Source organism: Hydra vulgaris, chromosome 02 (assembly GCF_038396675.1).
Source record: "Hydra vulgaris chromosome 02, alternate assembly HydraT2T_AEP".
Classification (NCBI taxonomy): domain Eukaryota; kingdom Metazoa; phylum Cnidaria; class Hydrozoa; order Anthoathecata; family Hydridae; genus Hydra; species Hydra vulgaris.
Window position 1 is genome coordinate 30,046,577 of NC_088921.1, and position 22,804 is coordinate 30,069,380.

At 29.0% G+C, this 22,804-nt stretch overlaps 1 protein-coding gene across 4 annotated transcripts in view; it reads left to right on the forward strand.

The window, feature by feature from the left end:
- LOC100205217 (golgin subfamily B member 1) overlaps positions 1-19,424 on the forward strand; it is a 46,942-nt gene extending 27,518 nt beyond the window's left edge. The window contains exons 2-6 of one of the 4 annotated variants that reach the window (XR_010636641.1): positions 2,826-3,110; positions 6,071-8,407; positions 8,734-16,217; positions 18,579-18,673; positions 18,769-18,891. Coding sequence is in view for 3 of the 4 variants with exons in the window: in XM_065790537.1 (XP_065646609.1) it covers positions 2,868-3,110; positions 6,071-8,407; positions 8,734-16,217; positions 18,769-19,267 (10,563 nt within the window). In the remaining variant the exon portion in view is untranslated. Of the gene's footprint in view, positions 1-2,825; positions 3,111-6,070; positions 8,408-8,733; positions 16,218-18,578; positions 18,674-18,768 lie in introns of all 4 variants that reach the window. The other 3 variants (XM_065790538.1, XM_065790539.1, XM_065790537.1) reach the window with 3 other exon arrangements.
- The last annotated feature ends 3,380 nt before the right edge of the window (positions 19,425-22,804 follow it).

Here is a 22,804-nt window from a genome sequence, read left to right on the forward strand (position 1 = left end):
TAAAAGTAAATTACTTTTTGATGTGATCTTCTTTTGCATAACTTACTTTTGAAATTAAAAAAACTTACTTTATAAAGTAAAAGTCGTTTCAAGAAAAATTATTTACTAATACGGAAATGTAAATTTACATTAAACGTAAACAAAAAATTAACTTACTCGTGTAACTCGTGTAAACAAAACTCGTGTAAGCAAAAAAAAAGTAAGTAAAAGAGCCATCCTTAAGCATAACAGACAGAGGCATTCCGAGGGGGGGGGCGTAGGGAGGTGTCTACAAATTTTTCTAGTCGACACTATTGGACACTGGAGTCGGCAAAATTAGATCTATAGTCGGTGGCCGGCAAATGCTCAACTAACAAAGGGCCCTCCCCCTCCTTTAAAATCTCTTCGGGACAGATATTCAGGGGATATTAGAGATATTAAGGTATTTTTTGGAAATAAGGAAATAATTTGCTTTACAGATAAGGACCACGATAAGCTATAGATAATTAATACACTGCTCTATTGTTCATTTTATTTCTATCTGTTATAAAAAATGTTAATAATAAATCGTCTTGGAAGAATTCTCATTCTATGTTCAATCATAAACAATATTTTTTGATATATGTTGATTTGGTAAATATTTAACGCATTCAGTAGAACGGCATAGTCTTCTATGTCGAACCCTTATGCCCAATCAATAAATATTTTTAGTACAAAATATTCACTTTCGAAAGGTGAGCTAATGTTATTAACAAGGTCTAAGATGGCATGTTTTGTTAAATTATCTAAATATAGAAAAATCAAAAAGTTTGCAATAACTTATAACAATAAATAACTGAGTTATACTTGCGTTAAATTTCACCAATTGCAACCCTTAAACATTCACAGAATGTTTTTTACATTTTTGATCATTATCTCAATTGTTAGGACTTCACAGTCTAAATTAGAGATTGAGAGATCTTTCATAATTATCGTGGTCATTAAGTAAGTAAACATTCATCATCCTCTTTTTAGTCTTCCAAGAAAGGTAGTTTTTATAGTTAGGAATATGGAAACTTAAGACAAATATTAAACAAATAACTGAATTCTGAAAGAAAGTTTTTATTTTCGTTAATACTTTTAATGTTGATATGTATTGCCATAAATTTTTTTTATTTGTGCTGAATTATTTAAGTATCAAAGTATTGCCAATGAAATTGTATTCCATTAAATAGTTATATATCTACGCCATAAATAGTATTATATTTACGTTATAAAAATCGAAAAACGAAAAGTTTGTTTCGTTTCGAAGTCAATTGTTTCATAAGCCATTGTGCTTGTTTAAGAAAATATTTTTAAAAAGTTGTGTTATCAAAATACTCCTGCAAAATTTTTATTGCATTTGATTATTGCTTATATAACTTATCTTCTTTCCTTGAAAGTCTTTTTAATTTTTCCCTAACCATTTTGCATATTTGTAAGGTTTTATTTGTAATCTTTGTTTATGAATACTCCACTACCTTTTATGGTTTTTGCTAACAATAAGATTTGGGTTTTTTCATGAAAACTAAGATGTTTGAGAACTATAGTTTGCGGCTTATACTCGTTTACTTATCCTACTTGATGGACTCTTTCAATCACCATCTTCTCCACAGTTCCCAACTGGTTTTTAAATATGTTTTTGACTGCGTTTGCGCAGTTGTTTCATATTTAAGAGGGTGATTCGATTACTATGTAAATTTCTCAGTTATTTCATTATATATTTTCCAGAAAATAGTATGGCTTAAAATAAAGTTTTGAGTTTCAAAAAAAATGCAGACCAGATATAGTACAGATTTTAAAAGAACATGTAAAGAAGTGCTGCTACATTGACTGATCAATACTTGCCCAAATCCTTAGTTGCAGAATCCTTAGATGTAGCACCATTCCTCTTCGCGTTCTCCCTAAATGAGTCAATGTTGCAATGCTCCCTTACATATTATTATACATATTCTCTCCTATCAGAGCAAGTCTCTTCTATTTATCAATAAGGTGATCTATATGTCCATTTTCCATAAGAAAGTGACCAGATTTACTAAATGCAACTTTATGTGCTTGAGAGGTAAAGTGTACCTGAAGCTTCTAAAGTTTGTCTTTCCCATAGCTTTTCATCTTATCCCAACATTTATCCGAGCATCTTTAGCTTTTCTCTTCTTTTTAACACTCTCTGGAAAAAAGCAGCTGACAAAAAAAAGGCGTCTTTCTAGGTGCTGCATGTTCTAAATGTTCAAACTCTTTATATCACTGGGGATTAAATGGCCCTAACTGGAGTAAATAGAATTTTTGATTGTCCGTAATTGTATGTAGACTTTAACCTGGATCATAGCTTATCAATGCTGATGCATTTGATTTGTCAATTAAAATATTTTGAGCTTTGATATTGAGTTTTCTAATAAAAACGTTTCCAATTTCCAAAACATTATTTGAAATTTCCACCACAGAACTTGTTTCATTTACAATTTCAATTGCTAACTATTCTTTACAATATCTTTTATAAATGCCCCCATGACCAAAGACCTATTTGTTGTTTCACTGTTTTTTTTGAAGCAAAAGAGGCTACAAAAGGATTCTCTGGGGCTGCCACTATTTGTATATAAATCTTTTATATATATATATATAAATATAAATATATATATATATATATATATACATATATATATATATATATATATATATATATATATATATATATATATATATATATATATATATATATATATATATATATATATATATATATATATATATATATATATATATATATATATATATATATATATATATATATATATATGTATACTGAAATTTTGATTTTTTCTTTTTTGCAGATTTTTAAACATGGATTGTAAAAGTGATTTACTATAGACATAATGCAAAAAAAAGGAAAAGACATATTTATTCCAGGGTACATATTACCTATTAATTCAAATACTTCCATGGATAGATCAATGACTTTGTTGCATAAAAAACGCACTATTGATGAAGAAGACATTATAACAGATGTATCTGAAATAACAAATGAAATCAATAAAATAAGCCAAAGCTTGGAAAATCCAGAGGTAGGACTAAAAGACGCAACTCGATTACTCAAAGAAATAGATGAGCAAATGGAGGTGAGATATTTAATATATAATAATATTTAAGCATAACTAGATGTTTACCAAAACTTTGAAAATCTTGAAGCTTAATTGTATACACCAATACGGTGGTAAAATGTTAAAAATGTTTCTTGTAATTTCTTCTTAAATGTATACCTAGTCTTAAACAAAATCGTTTATTAACTAGTAACGAAAAGCTAACTGTAAAATATAACTGTTGAGTTTCAATCCAAATATTGTTTTTCGTTTTGATGAATAGTTTGTAATCAATTTTGAAGTAATTTGAATTTATCACTTTTCGTATTGTAGGATTTTGCAATCTTTTCTGTTCATTAAGAAATTGTTTTTCTAAAATAAAAAAAGGGTACTGTTGTAGAATTTAAATACTCGAAATGATACATGCATCTCATTATGGATTCATTTATTCTATTTATAAAATATCTAAATCAAATTTGATCTGAATTCATTTCAAAAAAAATTCATTCCTAGTAAGGCAATTGATATTTATATTTTTAAATAGCAGTATCTCATTTTTCTGCTTACCCAGTTTGTGGAAGCTGAAACAAGAGATTATTGTACGTTTGAGACTATAGTAATATTGTTACTAATTTTGTTAACATTGTAATAGATTTATTAAAATGGATATATAATTTTTATAAAAGCTCAGTAGTAAAAGCTAATCCCAGAGAATGATAAAGCTAATCCCAGTAGAAGATTCAGTCACAGTGTTTTATTTATTTATTCATCGATATTTTTATCGATAGATCGATACTTTTATTGATATATCGACATGTTTATGAATACATCAATGTGCTTATTGATATAGAAATGTCAAAAATATTTTAATAACAATTAATGAATCTATGATTGACTGAATGAACAATAGACTGAATGAATGATTGACTGAATAAATGATTGACTTAATGAAAGATTGACTAAGAATAAGTTTTATTCGAGTTAAAATTCACCAGCGTTGTAATGTGACCACACAATGACTCGCTATAATTATTACAATGACAAAAGATCGGGCATCTTCTACAATTTTTCTAGGAGTTTGTCCATTGAAAATGTTGGGAAAAGTCAATTGCAAAAGGCACTTGCATAGAATAGTTTTTTGTTTTTAAACGAAAATAAAATTTTTAAAGTAGCAAATGTTTTGGTTTTTTTTTTAAATTAAATAAGAATTTTAAAATGTTTTGTATTTTGGTGACAATAAGTTCGCTTTTTCAATAGCCGAGTCATTTGGTGTAATGAAACAATATCCAAAACAGTCAAGTTTTAGGAAAGCAGTATCCAGTAGGGGAAAAAAGGAAATGAGGCGGTGGTGGTAGTGGTGAGATACTAAGCAAAAGCATAAAAAAGTGAGACAAGACAGCGAAGTCTTGTCTCACTTTTTTATGCTTTTGCTTAAAAAGCATAAAAACTCATTCTCACTGATGTGTCAACTCATTCTTACTGATGTCACCGAGCACTTATAAAAAGCATTTGATGAGGAAGTTTCACTTTCATTTTCACTTTCATTCTCACTGATATTTTTTCATTTTCACTTTCATTCTCACTGATATTTTTTCATTTTCACTTTCATTCTCACTGATATTTTTTCATTTTCACTTTCATTCTCACTGATATTTTTTCATTTTCACTTTCATTCTCACTGATATTTTTTCATTTTCACTTTTTTTTTTTAGAAGTACATGTAATTAGTAAAGTTATATATCTTTTGGTTTTTTCTTGACTTTTACTATTTATTTCTTACTATTGTTTCCAAGAACAAAATTTCCTAACATTTTTAATCTTAAAGCTTCAAAAATTGTAAATAAATATATTTGATAAAAATCTGTTAGATCTGGTATTCCTATAACACTTTTATCATTTTGTTTATAAAGCTTTTTTTTTTACACTTGAAGATAATTATCTCTTTTTATTTTTTGAACTACAACATTTAACGCATAATTAGTTGCTTTTTCAGATTTTTGACCGACACCAAAAGGTATACTGTTTTAACCCAAAAAGCATTAACCAAAGATTAAATTATTGGCATTTATTATTTATAAACTGACTGTATCCAAGCCATACAATAGATTTTGATGACTTTATTACATTTTTTGACAGTGTAGATTTTACAAACTTACATTTGTTTTGACGAGTGCTTTTAAAATATAAATTAATACTGCATCTTAAAACATGTGTAACTATAATTTATACTCACAAACAGGTTTTAAATTTCACAAAATAAACTTTTTTGAAACTCTACTAGTTTTTATCCAAATATAAAAATATACCATAAATACCCTAAAAAAGTGGTTAACAAAAGTGGTCAGCAAAGTTAATGGTTAATATACTTAAAAGCTTTGGTAAAGAAAATTTTTTTTTCTAACACAGATCTGTGTAAACTTTTTCCACAGTTAAAGATTTCATGTGAATTGTCTTACTTGTTATCTCGTAGTATCTATCATAGATCATTTAATTGAAAATAACTTTTATTTTTAAAGATAACTAAGCATAATGATTATAGTGATGTCAGTAATGGTTTGACAGGTAACATTCAATATCAATGAGAAAATTTGACTATATATATATATATATTTGTGTGTGAGTGTGTATTAAATAACATTTTGGTATTAGTGCAGTGACGTCGCGACACACTAAACGGCCCATAGGAAAAAACTACCTTTTTTACAATTTTTCTGCAATTCCTGCTCCCCTTTTATAAACTCGGTGGCCCTTAATCCTATAATAAACTAGGTGGCCTTTTGGACTTTGTCTACCCTGTCTATCCTGTCGTGACGCCTCTGTGTTAGTAAGAGTTATGAACTTTGTACAGTTTATAATTTTAGACAAGATTTAAAACTTTACATGATCGTATTTTTCAAATATGAAAATTTATTTTATGAGTTAAACATGTTTAAAATTTGCTCTAAAAGAAAAAAATCTACATCTGTTTAACAGTCAAAAACTTTTTCTTTTCTTTGTAGATGTCATTCGAAATTATGGAAGAGCGTCAAAATATGGTGCGTTCGTATTTAATAGAGCGTGAAAAAGAAGAAAGGTCGTACAAAAACAGAGCCGATAAAATAATGGCGGATTTCGCAAACAAAATGGATAAGTTAGACGTGATCACAAGTCAAATACCAATAAAAATTCCTATATGTAAAGCTTCTCAACAACCATACCACGCTTACAGTAAGCTAAACAAATTCTCACAAACTGCCAAAATTTCAGTGGTTGATGAGGAAATTCAAATTACAGCTGATTTTTTTGAAGAAAAAAGTTTAAAAGAAGTTGTCGAAGTCCTGACTGCGGAGTTACAAGAAGTATACAATCGCCAAATAAATTGCGAAAAAAAAAAGATGCACCCAAAGCAAAAGAAAAAAGATTATGATATCAAGCCACTTAGTTTCTTTGAATTTGAGTCGTTGATGTTAGAGACACGTGATGTGACGCACGACGTTAATGCAGAAGAACTTGTTAAAATATTTGTAAATGAAGAAATTTTAAACGAAAAGAACGAGGAGTTTAAAGTTGAAATGGAGAGAGAGAAAAAAGCCATCTGTAAGTTCCTTGTTAACGATGAAGATCATGGCTTACAAATAAAAAATGACGATTTAATATTTAAACTTAAGGAATCCAAAAAAGTATTTAACAAAAAAATCAAAGAAAAAATTTACATGAGCCAACATAAAGATTCCAAAAAAATGAATGAGTTAAGAGTGTCATGTAGACGTTTAGACACAGCAGAAGCAAATTATTTTCAAAAAATAACTAAATTAGCAAACGAATTCACCTTAGACGAAGATGTGTTAAAAAATTTTGCCCAACAACTTGTCCAAAAAAAAGATGAACAAAGAAACATTTACATAGATCAGTTTATTGGCGATTTAAAAAATAATAATGAAAAAGACGAAAATCATATGTTAGAAAATCATTTCAAAGAGCTTTGCTTTTTGTATGAAGAAATGAAACATAACGAAGAAGAGCTTAATAGCTTGCTTTTTTTAAAGTTTACGGATAAAAATAGAGAAACGCTAAGAAACTGTTTAAAAAATATGAAAAATTTTCTTTCGGTAGAGCAAGATTCTGAGTCAGACTCTGGAATTGAAAATCCAGTGCTAAGTAATTACGCTAATTTTAATGGTAGTACCCACAGATTGCAAGATAGCGGAGATAATAGTGAAACTTTTTGTAAAAAAGTTGGAAAAAATTTTGTTGAAGACATTCTCAAATCAAAACATTCATCTTCCAAAGTTTGCGATATAATACATTACCAGGGCAAGTTTATAGAAGACATACTTCAAGACTACTCAGATGAAATGGAAAAAGTAGAAGAAAACCTTTATCAAGTAAGCGCAATAAACGAAGTTAATAAAGTTTTGTTGACGCATGATGTGACACAAGAATCCGCTGACACACTAAAACGTGAACTTATAAATGCCAGCAGTGAACTGAGTATAGTAACAGCGTTAAAAGAAAATCAAAAAACACAACTCGAAACCTTAAAAAATAAAAAGGATGAAAAACAGACACAAAACAGAAAGGTTTTCAAAAACAGAAATAAACTGCGTCTAAGTTTAAAGGCTCTTAACAAAACCATTGCTGGCAAGCTTCTTGCGGAAAAGAGGAGAACAATTTCCGTAGTCAAAGCCAATGTCAGCCAACTGCAAAAGGAAAATGACATTTTAGACAGCGCATCAAAAGACGATGTTTCTAAACCTGAAATACCTGAAAATAGCGAGAATAATATCAAAATGTATGAAAATAGCGGAGATATTGTTAAAAACAATATAAATGAAGAGGTTTATAGACTAAAAAACGATTTAAATAAGTTATCTTTTTATGTGGATCTTAAAGATTCAAAAGAATGTTCTTCACAAAAGGAAGAACCGTTAAATAGCAGTTTTGATTTCAATCACGTTCAAAAAGTTCCTTCATCCACAGAAGTTGAAAAAATTATTGAACAAAGGCTAAAGCTTTCAGAAATGCTCGTAAAAACCGAAGCGAAAATTAATAACCTTTTGATTCAATCAAGTAAGTTTCCTTCCATGAATGAAAGTTCTCAATTAATAGAGAACAGCTCTCTCGGCTCAGTTAACAATAAACTACAACTCGTTAAAAAGCTAACATCTCTTGAGAATCAACTTAGCAACATTAACTACGAAATTTCTTGCGAGAAAACTAATTTTTCCCTTAGTAAAGCAAAGAAGGAGCTTTCTTCAATTAAGAGAGAGATGGCGCGTATTAGAAAAAAACTTAGAGAAAAGCAATTTTCTCAAAAGAAAACCAATTGTAAAAAACAGGCACATGATACAAAATTGGTAATTTATTTTATTTTAGGCGTAACTTATATATGTATATATATATATATATATATATATATATATATATATATATATATATATATATATATATATATATATATATATATATATATATATATATATATATATATATATATATATATATATATGTATATATATATATATATATATATATATATATATATATATGTATATATATATATATATATATATATATATATATATATATATATATATATATATATATATATATATATATATATATATAAATCTCCATTAAACTTTAAATAATGAGTATCTAACAGTAAATTTTACGTAACTAGGCATTGGTCAAAAATTACAGCAATGAAATTATCCGCGATGCAATGCGAGAACTTCTTCAAGAAAAGGAGAGCACAGAAAATATAATTCTGCATCTTAATAAAGATTTAGAAAATCTTAAAGAAATTGACTCAAAGATGAGTCAGTACAAAACATGCGAAGAAAAACTTATATCTGTAGAAAAAGAACTGTTAAAAAAAAAAGAAGATTGCGTTATTAAAATGGTTGCTATGGCAAAAGATGATCATCATTATTTTATCGAATCACTAAAAGGAGAAATTGAAACAAAAATAAATTGTAGGGAAAAAGAAACTCAAAAGTTAACCGCAATCGAAAAGGAGAAACTCCGAAATGAACTTTGTGATATAATAAACGACATGAAACAAACTCGCGAACAACTAAAAGAAATTCACCAGTTTCAGAAAATGGGTCATGCCAAAGATAACACTTTGCTCACAATATTATCGGAGAAAAAAAAAGAATTGTCCCAAACATTGAATGAAGTTAATTCGACGTTAGATAAAGAAACCTTATCACAAGACCATGAACACTCGGTCGTTTCAAAATTAATACAAAAAAAAGAGGGAATTATGTTTCAACTGGAAGATCTTAAAGAACGCATTAACAATCAAGAAGAGGTTTTAAAATTACGCTATAAAAAGTTGCTCGAGGTTAAAAATGAACTTGAATCTAAATTGTTTGATGGGATGAGTGAAAGCGAATTCCGTTTGATTATTTCTGAAATTGAAAACCCTTTAGGCAGTGAGTTTGAATTGACAAATTTGTTTAAAGAAAAAAAACAGGTTCAAGTCGAAATCACAAAGTTGTTAAATGTAAGCCCATTAAACAAAGCAGCACTGCAAGAAGCTTCAAAAACTTATGAAAATATTGATACTTTAATTTGTACACGTTTGGATGAAATGATGGTCAATTTACATGTGGATGATTCTTTGGAAAACAACCACAACTTAAAATGTACCCTTTTATTAAACCCTGAACTTTTTTTTGGAATTGTTCAACATAAAAAAGACCTCGAAAGTACACTACAGTTTGTAATGTCTGACAAAGAGTTTAAAGAAAAAATTTCTGATGAAACTTTGGTTCTTGGTGCTCAAGAAATTCGGCAACTTGAAGATATTAAATTTATTTTGGATGATTTTCATAACCGGAATATAGAATCTAACCATATAACGGATATTATTCGCTTTAAATCTTTGAACAAGGAGAAAATTGAACGCTTAGATGAAAAAATCAAAAAATTAACTGCTGTTCTGGATAATCAAAAAACACAAAATAGTAGCTTTGCACCTAACATGTTTACAGTAAAAAATCAAGATACATTCAGCAAAACAGAAATTCAAAATTTAACAAACAAAAACAACAATAAAAAAACTTTATTACCGAATTTACCACCGACTGATAATATTTCAAATCTTCTTCTTGTTCGTGACGACCTTCTAAACTTACTGTTTTGTGTTGAGAAAAAACTTGAAAGAAAATGTTTATCAACCGACGAATTAAAAGAGTTGTATGCAGAGAAAGCAAAACTTGAAAAGGAAATAGACGAAATTGAACATAAAGTATTGAATGGAGATTTTAATTTCCCAAACAATGATCTCGAGTTTCAATTGTCAAGTCGAAGTTTTTCACCAAAAAGTACTTCGAGTCAAGCTAGCCTTTCCGATGTTTATACCGAAAGAGAACAGTTTACAAAAAACTTATTTAATATAAAAATGAAGGAAAATGAATCGGTCTCCATAAAAAACTGGACAGTGCAAACAAAAGAAGAACTGAAAGGTGATCGGGCTGAAATTTCAACAAAAAAAGATAAAGAAACTATTCAAAAAAAGTTTGACATTGACGTTGAGTTAAACGAACTTTTTGTGGATAACGAAGTCACCTTAGTGGTAGACTACAGCAAAGATTGCATAGAGATGTTATCTGACGATAACGACGAAGTAGAATCTGTTCAAAAAATGGATATTTTAACATTACACGAACAATCAATAGAAAAAACTAATTTGTCTGCTAAAAAAATTTCAAGCACCTCACAAGGTATTCTTATTGATGAGTTTTTATCTTCATTAAGCAATACAGATGACGAGAACTGTATCGAAAACACAAAAAAAAACGAAAGCGACTCTTTTGTACCTATTTGTGTTGAAAAGTTACAATTAAGAGTTTTAGAAAAAAATAAAAAAGAAATCGAGAGCCAAATTAAAGCTCTCAAACATCAGAACAATTCTAAAAAAATTGAAATGCATAGCAAGCCAATGCTTGTAAGTGCAGAAGTAAACTCTCGCTTGATACTTGAAAAATGCCAACTAGAAAATGAAATTGAAAGCACACGGAAAAAAATTGAGGAAAATGAAATTTTTGTGCGAAAAATTGAAGCTTTGACAGAGCTAGAATTTCTAAAAATTGAACAAGAATTTACGCTTGAAGAACATAAAGAAAACAAAGTGTCTTTAGAATTACAAATTTCCATTATAAATAGTTTAATAAAAAACTATGCATGCGTTATTAAAAATGAAATACTTCATTTAGAAAACGGAAACATCGAACAAAAACTCAATTCCAATTTTATAGATCCATTTATAAACGAAAACGCAAATGCATTAAGGTGTTCAAAAGATCATATCAAAGAATTTTGCCAACAGAAAAATGACTTGAATGCAGAAATAAAAACTCCCTTAAAAGAGTTGTTAAAAGAAAGACAAAATTTAGTAAGCAAACTCAAAAATATCGAAAAAGAAGTTAAAAACATTGAAAGTAGCACGGAACTGCAAGAAATCACAAAGGACATCAGAGAATCGTTTAAAGCTTACAAAGAAACGATTAAAAAAGAAAGGTTTTTGCAAGCAAAAATAACAGTTTTTGAAAAAAAAATTGCGGATATTTTAGAAGAAATTCAATGTAACGTTGACGTCGATTGTAAAGAGCTTTGCAGAAAAACGGAGAATGAAAACGAAGAACATCTTTACAAAACAAAAAATGATTTAAAAACAGAAAATATAGCGTTAGAGCTTGAACTAAAAAACTTTAGAGAGCAGTTCGAAAATATAGATAAACTTAAAAAAGAAATATTAAAGTATAAAGAAGAAGCAGAAGCAGATAGAAATTCTGCGCTCCTACTTTATAAAGAAAACAATGAAGTCAAAGCTCAGTTAGAAATATTCAGAAACCATCTTGAAGAAAATAAAGAATACAAAGAGAAACTTCAAAAAGAAGTAGCGGAGCAGATAGACATGAATAGCTACTTATTAGAGGAGAATAAGCTTTTCAAAATGGAACTAAACCATTTAACAAGCCTTATACAACAAGAAAAAGAAAATAAAATTTCAATAAACGATGCAGCCATTCAAGCAAATGATTATAATGATGAAAATGAAAAACTGAAAATTGAAAAAGAAAACAAAGAGCTATTAAGTTTAAATGAAAGGTTAGAAACAAAAGTAAAAGAATTAGAAGAAAACCTTTGGCTTGTGGAAAAAAATAGTGCCAAAAAAAATGAAAAATTAGACCCACAAAAATTAACTACATTAAAGGAATCTATAAATAATGAGAAAACAAATGATCAAAGAACAGTTGTACCAGATAGTTACATCATGGTTACAGCAGCAAACGTTTGTGCATCTTCTGCAGCAAATAATGTTGAGCCAGCAGATATAGTTTTAAAAATGTCGGAACAAAACAATTTAATAAAATTGTTAAATCAAGAAAAAGAAGAGCTAAGTGAATATTTAAATCAACTCGAATGTGATTATGCAAAAAATATAAATCTTTTAGATTCAACCTCCACTCATTTGCGAGAGTTGAAGAGAATGTTAGGCTTAAATTTATTCAACTTGCTTGTAAATAATGGAGATAATGAAACAAGTAGAGCTATTGGTTATTGTGGAGATGAAGCAATAAACAACGAAAAAAATACAGAACAAATTGAAATTCTTTTGCAACAAAATTTGACAATTGAAAATCTATTACATCGTCTTTTACTAGAAGTTGAGACAAAAACCGATGAAGAAATTTGTAATTTTGAAGAAGAAATTTTATTAAAAAATGGTGATATACTGACCATGGAAAACAACTTGTTCGAAGCAAAAGATTATATAAAGAAACTTGAAATAAAAGTTGATGTTATGGAAAAGCAATCAACTCAACTCCATGAAGAATTAGAGAATCGAAACGCAATTGAAAAAGACGCTCATATTAAAATAGTTAATGATCTAGAAAATAATTTAAATTTGGTCTCTGAAGCTAAAAGGCTCGTGGAGGAAGCCTCAGTTAAAGATTGTGAAAAAATTAGTCAGTTAAACCACGAAAACAATATGTTGAAGCAAAGAAATTTTTATTTAGAGGAGAAATTAGATTTGATACAGAAAAAAGAGAAAAAATTATGTTCTGAGATAGAGCAGCTGCACGAAGATCTTCGAAACTCAGAAAAAAAGATAGTAGAAATTACAACGGAAATCAAAAAAATTAATGAAGACTATTTAAAACTTCAAGGTAGGTTAAGTGAACAAATAACCAAAAACAAACAATTGAGGAATGAAACCCCCGGAAACTCTAAAATTGAAATGGCTTCGCCGAAGAAAGAAGTTGCTCTTCAAACACAGAATAGCAATGACACAATTCAATTAGAAAACACATTTAATGGAATGGAACAACACAAACAAGACAATGCTGCCTTAAACAAAACAATAGATCAAAACAAACAACTTTCATTGAATGAATCAACCACTAACATGCAACAAGATAATTTTAAAACAGAAGATCTTGTTTTAAAGATTTCTGAGCAAAATCGTTTTATCGAAAATTTTTTATTAGAAAAAGATCAGCTAATTCAAAACTTGCATCAACTTGAAGATGACCGAGCAGCGATAAACACTCGGTTAGACTTTAATACCACAATTTTGCGCCAATTAAAACAAATTTTAGGGTGGAATTTGTATCACGTGCTCACTAAAGATAAACAAAAAAATAATGAAAAAGATAAATATACGGAACAAATTGAAGTTCTTTTAGAACAAAATTCAACTGTAGAAGATATTTTGCACCTCCTTTTAATAGAAGTTGAAACAAGATCCGCCGAAGCCATTCAGATAAGCAATTTAGAAGCTGAGATTCAGTTAAAAAACGCCAAAATACATTCAACTGAATGTAGTTTGTACGAAGCCAAAGATTTAATAAAAAATCTTGAATTAAATAACGAGACTTTGGAAAAACATTTAAAGCAACTCAATGATAGAGTAGAATATCAAAACGCAAAAGAAAAAGACGTTTATATCAAAATGATTGATGGCCTAGAAAAGCAGCTTAGAATGCTCTCTGCAACTAACGAGTCCATGGAAGAAACATCAGCTAGAGATCACGATAAAATAAATCAACTTAACCATGAAAATAAAATGTTAACATTAAACAACCTTTGTTTAAGCGAGCAAGTAGAATCATTGAAAAAGAAAGAAGAAAATCTATATTCCGATATACAACGGATGCGTAATGATATCCAATGTTTGGAAAATAAAAAAAACAAAACTGCAGAAGAGCAGTTTAAACTTCAGGAAAAGTTAAAAGAAATATCAGAGGAAAACAAACTTTTAAGAAACCAAGTAAGTTCTGCTGAAAACGCCGACGAATCAGCAAAATCAATTGCAAGAAAGCTATCCGTTGAAATGAAAAAAGTTAAGTTGGAACTAGCTGATTCAGCAGCTGATATTAATAGCTTGACACAAGAAAATCAGCAGTTAAAAATCAATAATGACAACTTGTGCAAAAAAATTCAGCATTTGCATAAAAGCAAAAGTGATCTCCAAAGTCGTATTGATGAACAGAACAAAAACCTAGATGCCTTGCGCGAAGAAGTTTTAGTACTTAAAGAAAGTGGAAAGGAATTCAAGTTTGAATTAAGAGATAAAAATGACATTGTCGAAGAAAAAGAGAGAGAAATTACTAAATTGGATAAAACAGTTCAAGATACAGAAAAAAAGATTGGAATGATGCGTCAAGAACTTGTTGAAGCTAAGTTAACACACCAAAATTTATTATCAAAGCATCAAGATGAGTGCGACCGACTAAAAAATGAACTAAGGGTAGAAAAATCAATGGCTGAAGAAATGAGAGCGGAAATCGGAATGTTGACGAGATTAAAAGAAGAGTCTGACACTATTGAAAAAAATCTTAAAAACCAAAACGCTGAAAACAAAAAAGAGCAGCTACAACGCGAAAGTGAACTGTTGATAAACCTTGAATTGGAAAAAAAAAGAAATCAAGAGTTAAAGGATTCATTAGAAGACTATTTAAGAAAAAACGCAAGGCAAGAAGCAAAAATATTAACTTTAAAAGAAGAAAATGATAACTTGATGGAGAAGATCAACAACTTGGACGAAAAGTACGAAGATGAGTTAACTGATCTCAGAAAAACGATGAACGAAAGCTTCAACGCAAACGTTGATAATCTAAACAAAAAACTACGAAAAATGGCATCCGATTATATGCAGTTAGATCAAATCAATGAATCACTTAAAAATGACTCTAAAAAGTTAACAATCGACAACGAGGAACTTTTAAACCGTTTAAACACACAAAGTTTAATGCATAAAGAAATTCAGGCTTTAGATAAAGCTAAAATTGCTTCTCTAACAACTGAAATAGAAGGATTGCGTCTTGAAAACAACGACATCAAAGAAAAAATGGATGAAATGAAGCTATGCCTTAAAAATTATGAAACTTTAAATATAAGAGAACAAGAATTGAGCGAAAAGGAATTAATGCTTAAAAGTGCCTGCCAACAATTAGAAGAGGAAAAATCCCAGTTCACTGAAACTATTGAAAAACAGCTAAAAAAAATTCAGCACGAAAAAATTACTCAAGAGGATATTGAAAAAAGAAACAAAGATAGCCTTTCACTTAGAATGCTAGCTTCTTGCCAAGATCAACGTGATAAACTAAGTGAAGATTTAACGAAGATAAAATATGAATTAAATAATACAAAAATGGAGCTACGAAAAGCAAACTTAACTATTCGAGAAAAAGAGCAGTTTTATGCATCCGAAGAAAAAATGTTGATTAAAAAATACGAAGAAGAAATCCAATCAAAAATTGAAGAATTAAAAAAAAATGCTTCCAATGATAGAGCTTTGTTGATAAAAACACAAAATGAAGAAAGATTAAGATGGGAGGAAGAAATGAAGCTATTGTCTTCTGATCTACACGAAGAAAGTTTAAGAAAACTTGCCGAACAGAAAGTTGATTTTGAAAAGGAATTACAGGATCAAATCTTCAAATTTTTACACGAAAACTCAGATGAAATTACAGAACTCATTGCAAAGAATGAACAGCTTCAAAACGAAAAGAAAAATCTTGAAAAACAAATGAATGAAGAGAAGCTAGCCATGATTCAAGAGCACGCTCGACAACACTTTGTCTGGGAAGATACGGTGAGAAGGTTATTAACAAGTTTAATACAGTTAAAAGAAAAACAATGCACGTGAGTCTCAAATTTTTGCTTATTAGATTAGCTTGTAGCTTGTAGCAATCCGCTTGCAATTCACTTGCAATAGTGATTGAAAATATGTAGAAGTTTAGAATTCCCGTCATCAATTTTATATGTTTTTCCACACAACTCTTTTAGATTAGATCAAAATATATAATGAGCATTGTGTTTGCAATTATTTGCAAACCTTTTTTTTTTTTTACAAAATTGCAGTCTGTTAATTGAAACCAGGTGACGAGATTTTTAATAAGATTCTTAATTTAGTTAGTTGGAGTTATATTATGAGTGTTTTTATTTTTTTCAAGTAATGACAATTATCTTGAAATATATGCCCAAAAATATTTTCTACTCTACAAAAAAACTCTTTGTAATAAGTATTTTACTCTTTTGAACAGCATTTTTCATTATAAAAAAGTCAAGAGAGATGGAAACAAGATTAAAGAGGGTTCAAAGAGATATGGAAACAAGATTGAGAGAGGGCTCAAAGAAAATTTTTTTCACAAAGAGCATTTTTTAGCTAAGCATTTTTTTGTATTTATCTGGTGCTCCAAGAAGTCCTTACGATCTTTCACAGAACACCGCTGAAGAGCATTTAAATAGGAAGTTCACGCCTCCTTCCTTAACAATGTCGCTTATTCTATTAAATAGTTTTTCTACTTAGTTATATATTTACACACCTTTTAAGTTTGGGTTTTATCGATCATTATCAGTCATGTATTTTGCTTATAATCGTAACTTGAGAGTCAACTCGTTATATGAGGTAGAACTTCTTCAGAAATTTTCCTTTATAAAGGTTTTTATTATAATTTTTTGTTATAATATTTACAACCATATTTAGATTTATGGCCAAATATAGTTATAACTATTATGTCCAAAAAAAGATTTAAAAAAAAGTGTATTGCTATTGGTCTGGAGTGTTTAACCAATAATTTTATTAATATATTTTATTCTACTAAATAGTATATTGGAAATCTAATGAGAGCTTTTTTTAAATAGATCAGAGGTCTGTTTAAACAAATAGAGGTCTGTTGAAAATGACTATATTACTAGATAATTCATAGTGTTATCTCCGGGTTTTAGGTAGATTCTAAACTACCTAAAACCCGGAGATAACATTATATCGTTTGATAACGATTTATAATTGGTTTAAAGGTGACTTCGTTTTAGTAATAACTTCGATTATAGACAACATTCATAACGTTTTTCCGTTTTATGTTTTTCACAGTATTGAGCTTTAACGGTTAAAAGCATGAACGCTACCAATGCTGTAGCATTAAATTAAAGGTGTTCTTGCTTTTAATAAAAATTAAAATCTATTTTAGAGAATCAGTATTATTGATATTACTTCTACTAAGTAGTGACAATGAATTGATCTCTTTATTTCCCATTAAAGCATTAATGACGAAAAACGTGTTTTCTTACTACCAAATTTACATTATTTTATTATTTTTTGCAATTACTTTTTAAAATTTTTTTTTAACTTTTATTTTTTTATAAAGTTTTTGTTATAAAGTATCATTTAGGGGCACGAGTTCCATCATTGACATCAGGTTAATATAAAGTATATATCTTTTTGATTTTAGAGGAACTTTTGCCATTGGGGTAAAGTGGGACATGCGTGGATAAAGTGAGACAAGATAGTAATTAAAAACATGTTAACAAAAACTATTATTTAAAAATTAATAAAATGGTAAACCACGTGATTTTCTACTAAATATTTTGGAGGTTTTCATAACAACCACACAACTACACAAAAGTGATGGGGTGAAGAGCGATATCAATTAATTTTTTTTGTCCCATTTCAGCAGTCAAAAACATATTTTAGGGGTTATTTTTTAAAATGCGTTTTTATCGCACGCAGGGAGACAAATCGTTGTCTGCTAAATATAGGGGGGAAAATCTTATTGTTTACATTAATTAACAGTGATTAGAGACTTCTCCTAAATGGAAATTTTGTGCTGTCCCACTTCTCCCGCGTGCAAAAAATGCAAAAAATGCAAAAAAATGGGTTTTTTGCATACTCTACAAACCCATTTATTAGAATAAACTATTTTTCAAATAATGACTTTAATTATGATACTATAATGTGACATTTAAAAAATTTGTAGGCAGTATTTATTTTATTTTTATTGATTGAACTAAAGTAAAGGTTGTTTAATGACTTTAAAATGTTTCGGAAAACTTGCCAGAGATAAACCTGTGCTCATGACGTTTTCCCCTATTTATCTTGGCAGACAACATTTTTGAATTGATAAAGACGTAAACAGATTTGAGAGATATTTCATTATTTTTTTTGTCACTGATATTTAAAGTACCACTAAGTGTATTAAAAGTGTTAAAACCTTTTTTTAATAGTTCTGTTGCTACGATTGCTTTGGAGTGGGTTTAGAGGGTACTTTAGAGGGCTCCTAATTGAGACTGTAAGAGACTGTAGGCTTAACTGCATGAAAGTAAGACAACCAAATATTCATATTTGTTATACTAACTGTATTTAAAGATATCTTTGTAAAAAGTTTGGTTTATTAAACTTCAGATTTGTTTTTAGGTTGCGTTACAAACACCAGAACGAAATCACTGAACTTGAAAATAAAATTACTACTGAAAAAGAACGCCTTGAATGGAGATATTCACAGGAGGTAGACTTTCTAAAAGAAAACTTGCACAATATATATGCTAGTACAATCAATAAGGAAAAACAATTTTTGCAATCTACATTGGAGCAAATTGTAAACGAAATAACAGTTGTAAAATACGGACCGGTGCGAATGCAACCTGAGCGCGATAAACCTATTAAGCAAAAGTTCGAAAAAATTGAAAGTATTTTAAGTTCCGTTGATTTAGATTTTTCTACAGATAATTCAAGTGACATTGCCATTACTGATAGCGATACTCTACATATAACGAGTCCCATATTAACTATGGAACAAAACTCAAAAGATTATGAATCAAAGTTACGCAAAGAAAGCAATTATCTAGTAAAGCGTCTTCTAAAACTTTCGGACGCGATAGAAAAACTTCAACAACCTAACTCTCAAAACCTCTAAAAAAGAAAAAAATTAATGGATTTCGTATTATATTTTTTATCTTAATGACATTATATCTTTGTTTATATAACATAGTGTAAATATCTTAATATATTTTTTTAATTTTTTTTTGTATTTACTTCTGTTTTGTTAGTTATTATATTTTTTTCCAATTAAATTGTTATTTTGTTGTTATAAATAATAAAACAGCCGTGGCGCAATAGCTTGAGTGTTGGCTTTAGAATTAAATGTTCGGAGGTTCGAGGTTCAATGCCTACTTTAGCCATAACTATTCAATTACTGCATAACTAGTTGAATTTTTCTTTTTTTTTAAACCCAAATTGTTTATGATACAGCATATTGTTTACCATTAAATAATTATAAAGTTTGTTATACATAGTACATTCAAGTAATTTCGAAAAGCAAGGTAAGATGGAAATAGGTTTGTAATTTGAAACCTTAGTTTCTTCACCAGACTTAAAGATTGGAGTGATTAATGCAACTTTTAGTTTTTCAGGCACAAAACTCAACTATAGTAAAAGTTCAAAAATATGAAATAACGGTGGTTCAATTATATCAAAAACTATTTTAACAATATTAACGCTATTATTGTCAAATCCATTATTTTCTTATTGCATTGTCAGTATTTTTATTATTTTTTAGACTATTAAAAGCATTCCTCGTCTCGGTAAAATGCAAACCTCTCACACTCTTTTGGAAATGACCTTATTTCTTCTGCTGTTCAATGGTAGGCAGAAGTGTTAGTTTGCTGTTTCTTGCCATTAATAACTTCAGATACAATTGATGGTGATGTGGGGATTTTTTCTGTTTGTTAATCAGATATGTTACTTAAATTGTAAAACTCAGTTGTAGAGTCTGTCTGATTGGATACATTAGTTAGACTAACAGAAAACGTATTTTGGACAGGTTTAGAAGTATTGCTGGACAAACTGGCTGATAAAGTAGAGAAATTTGCGGAAATTGGCCAATCAGATACATAAAAATATAAAAAATCTAAATCACTGAAAACATATGTATCATATGGGAAAATGCCAGCTGCTTTAAAAACATTTTAAATGTTTTGGGAAGTAAAGGCTCTTGCATGAGTTTTGGGAAGTAAAGGCTCTTGCATAAAATAATCCTAAATTTCACGAGCCATACGCTGAACTGTAAAATTTATTTAATAGCCCAAATACTGATCTGTTAAGTAATAAGTTTGTGGTTGCAATGGGGTGGTAATGTCAAAAGTACAGCATTACTTTCCTTAGCTTTATCCATTAATTCAATCTTTTGTGGTTGTTCATTATTAAAAGTAATGGATGATCTTTGCTAGGATGTTTATACTCCACAAAATGATCAAACCAATTTAAAAAAATATTACCTATGTACCTATTGGTGCACTTTTAAGCATGTGGCTATGAAAATGGAAACGAGGAAATATCAAAAACGGTGGAATAGAATTTCAAATGGCATTTCTACAACTTACAATTGTAACTAGGATTCCCCGTTCAGCAAAAGTTACCTGTCCTACTTGTTTTACTCCTTTACCAGCAGTCATTTTTGATGGCTTATGTACAGTTGTAAGAGCAGTTTCATCAATATTGCACTTGCAATCAGCAGAAAACTTAAAGCATTTTTGCACACTGTCAAGGTTTTTGAAGAAAGTATCTACATTTATGCAATTAAAACTAGTTGCTCGACTGAGGCTGGTGGCTTCTGGCATGCGAATTAATAATTTTGTGGGATTTAAGAATAAACATAACCATTCAGTTGCAGCTGTTTCACTCTTTTTGCAGTTTTCTGGTATTTTGATGTCATTTTTAATTGCATATTCATACGCAAGTTGACTTGTTTCTCTAACATTAAATCCATAATGCATACTAGCTTGATGAAGATATATTGAAAGTTCATCTTCTTGTCCCTATATAAATATATTTATGTTGTTCATCAAAGTATAAGTTATTGTACGAAGTTTTTTGTTTACCCTTATTTTCCGCTGTAAACTTAATTTTAAGATTTTATACTCTTGTGCAGCTGCTCGTAATGATAAGCTCCTAGATTCGACAGCCATCACAGCGGCTTTTGTTGTATGAGCATCAGGCTTTAACCAATTTGTCACTCGTTTGTACTTTCTTGGCATCTGAAAAAATATTACACATATTATTATTTCCATAAATAAAAAATTATACTTTTTTAATTGCATTAAATCCGGATTAAGATTAAGATTAATAAAAATATAATAACGCCACAATCGAAAAAATGGTACCATATAAAAAGTACCATCGATATGATATCATGGAGCTTAAAAATAATTATAAAATAAGACAATAAATTTATAATTAGATTAAATTTAAAAAAGGTTTTAGTGAAGACTTTAAAAAAATAATTTAAACTGAACTTAATATATGCCATAAAGTATTTGTCAATAAAACAATACTTATTTAGAAAGATGTCATTAATAATCAGGGCAAAATTTCAACACAAAGAAATCCTATACAGGTATGCGTACCGCAAAAACACCAAAAAAGCACATCTCAATAACTTTTTATGATTTGCTTTTGAGAAAAACTGTTTTGAATGTGTTTAGAGTTGCTTAAAGTTTTGAATGTGTTTAGAGTTGCTTAAAGTTCTTCCCAGCTAGTTTGATTAATTTTTAAGAAATAGTTTAGTTGTTATTGTTAATTGAACTTTTGTTGTTTTTTGTATGTGTACCCCAAAAACCACATTCAATTTATCTATTGTATCTCAGCAGCTAGTGAACCTATGAAGCTGAAATTTGGCGTGTACTAATATTATTTGATCTGCTTTAAATAAAACCAGTTACTGCTAACTTAATCTTGGAGAAAATACCGATGCACTACAAAAACCACAAGATAGGTGTACCTAAAAACAACATTGTTGTTATTAAAATAACATTTTATAGGCTATACATGTGTTCTCGCTTTTTACTATGATTATATTTGATTCTATGTAACCTCTTAAGATGTCATTGCAGTGTTTTAAACAAAGTTTGCATCGTGTTTTTACGTATTAAAAATCAAAAACATTTTTAGAACGTAACAATTGCAAGAATTTATTAAAACTTACTTTGTGTTTGAACTTAGAGCAAAATCTAAATTTTTACTTGAAAGTTGTTTTTTAGTATTTAGATATGTTCTGTAAGCGACTAATGTACTCTAAAATGTTTAACGATAATTTTTTTAATCAAATAGAGTTAGAAATAACATAGATATAGCATAAGAAGGAAGCCAAAAGAAAGAAAGAAGAAACTAAAGAAAAATTTATTAAATGTAAAGTTGAAACAAAGGAAATGCCAAGCTTTTGGTCTAAAGCAATGTCCTAATTGTATTGATGTTTTCCGTTCAATTTGCAGCAAAGTGAGTTGCAGAATTGATGGTGTTAAACCGGTTATGCTTTTACCAGCAAACCAGCACTGATATACGACAATTATAACGAATGCAACGACAATCAATAATCTTTTTTTGAATTAAAGTAATCAGTTAAAGTACTATTTTATTTATCTATGTTATCTTAACATTGTTGTAGTAACCTATTGTT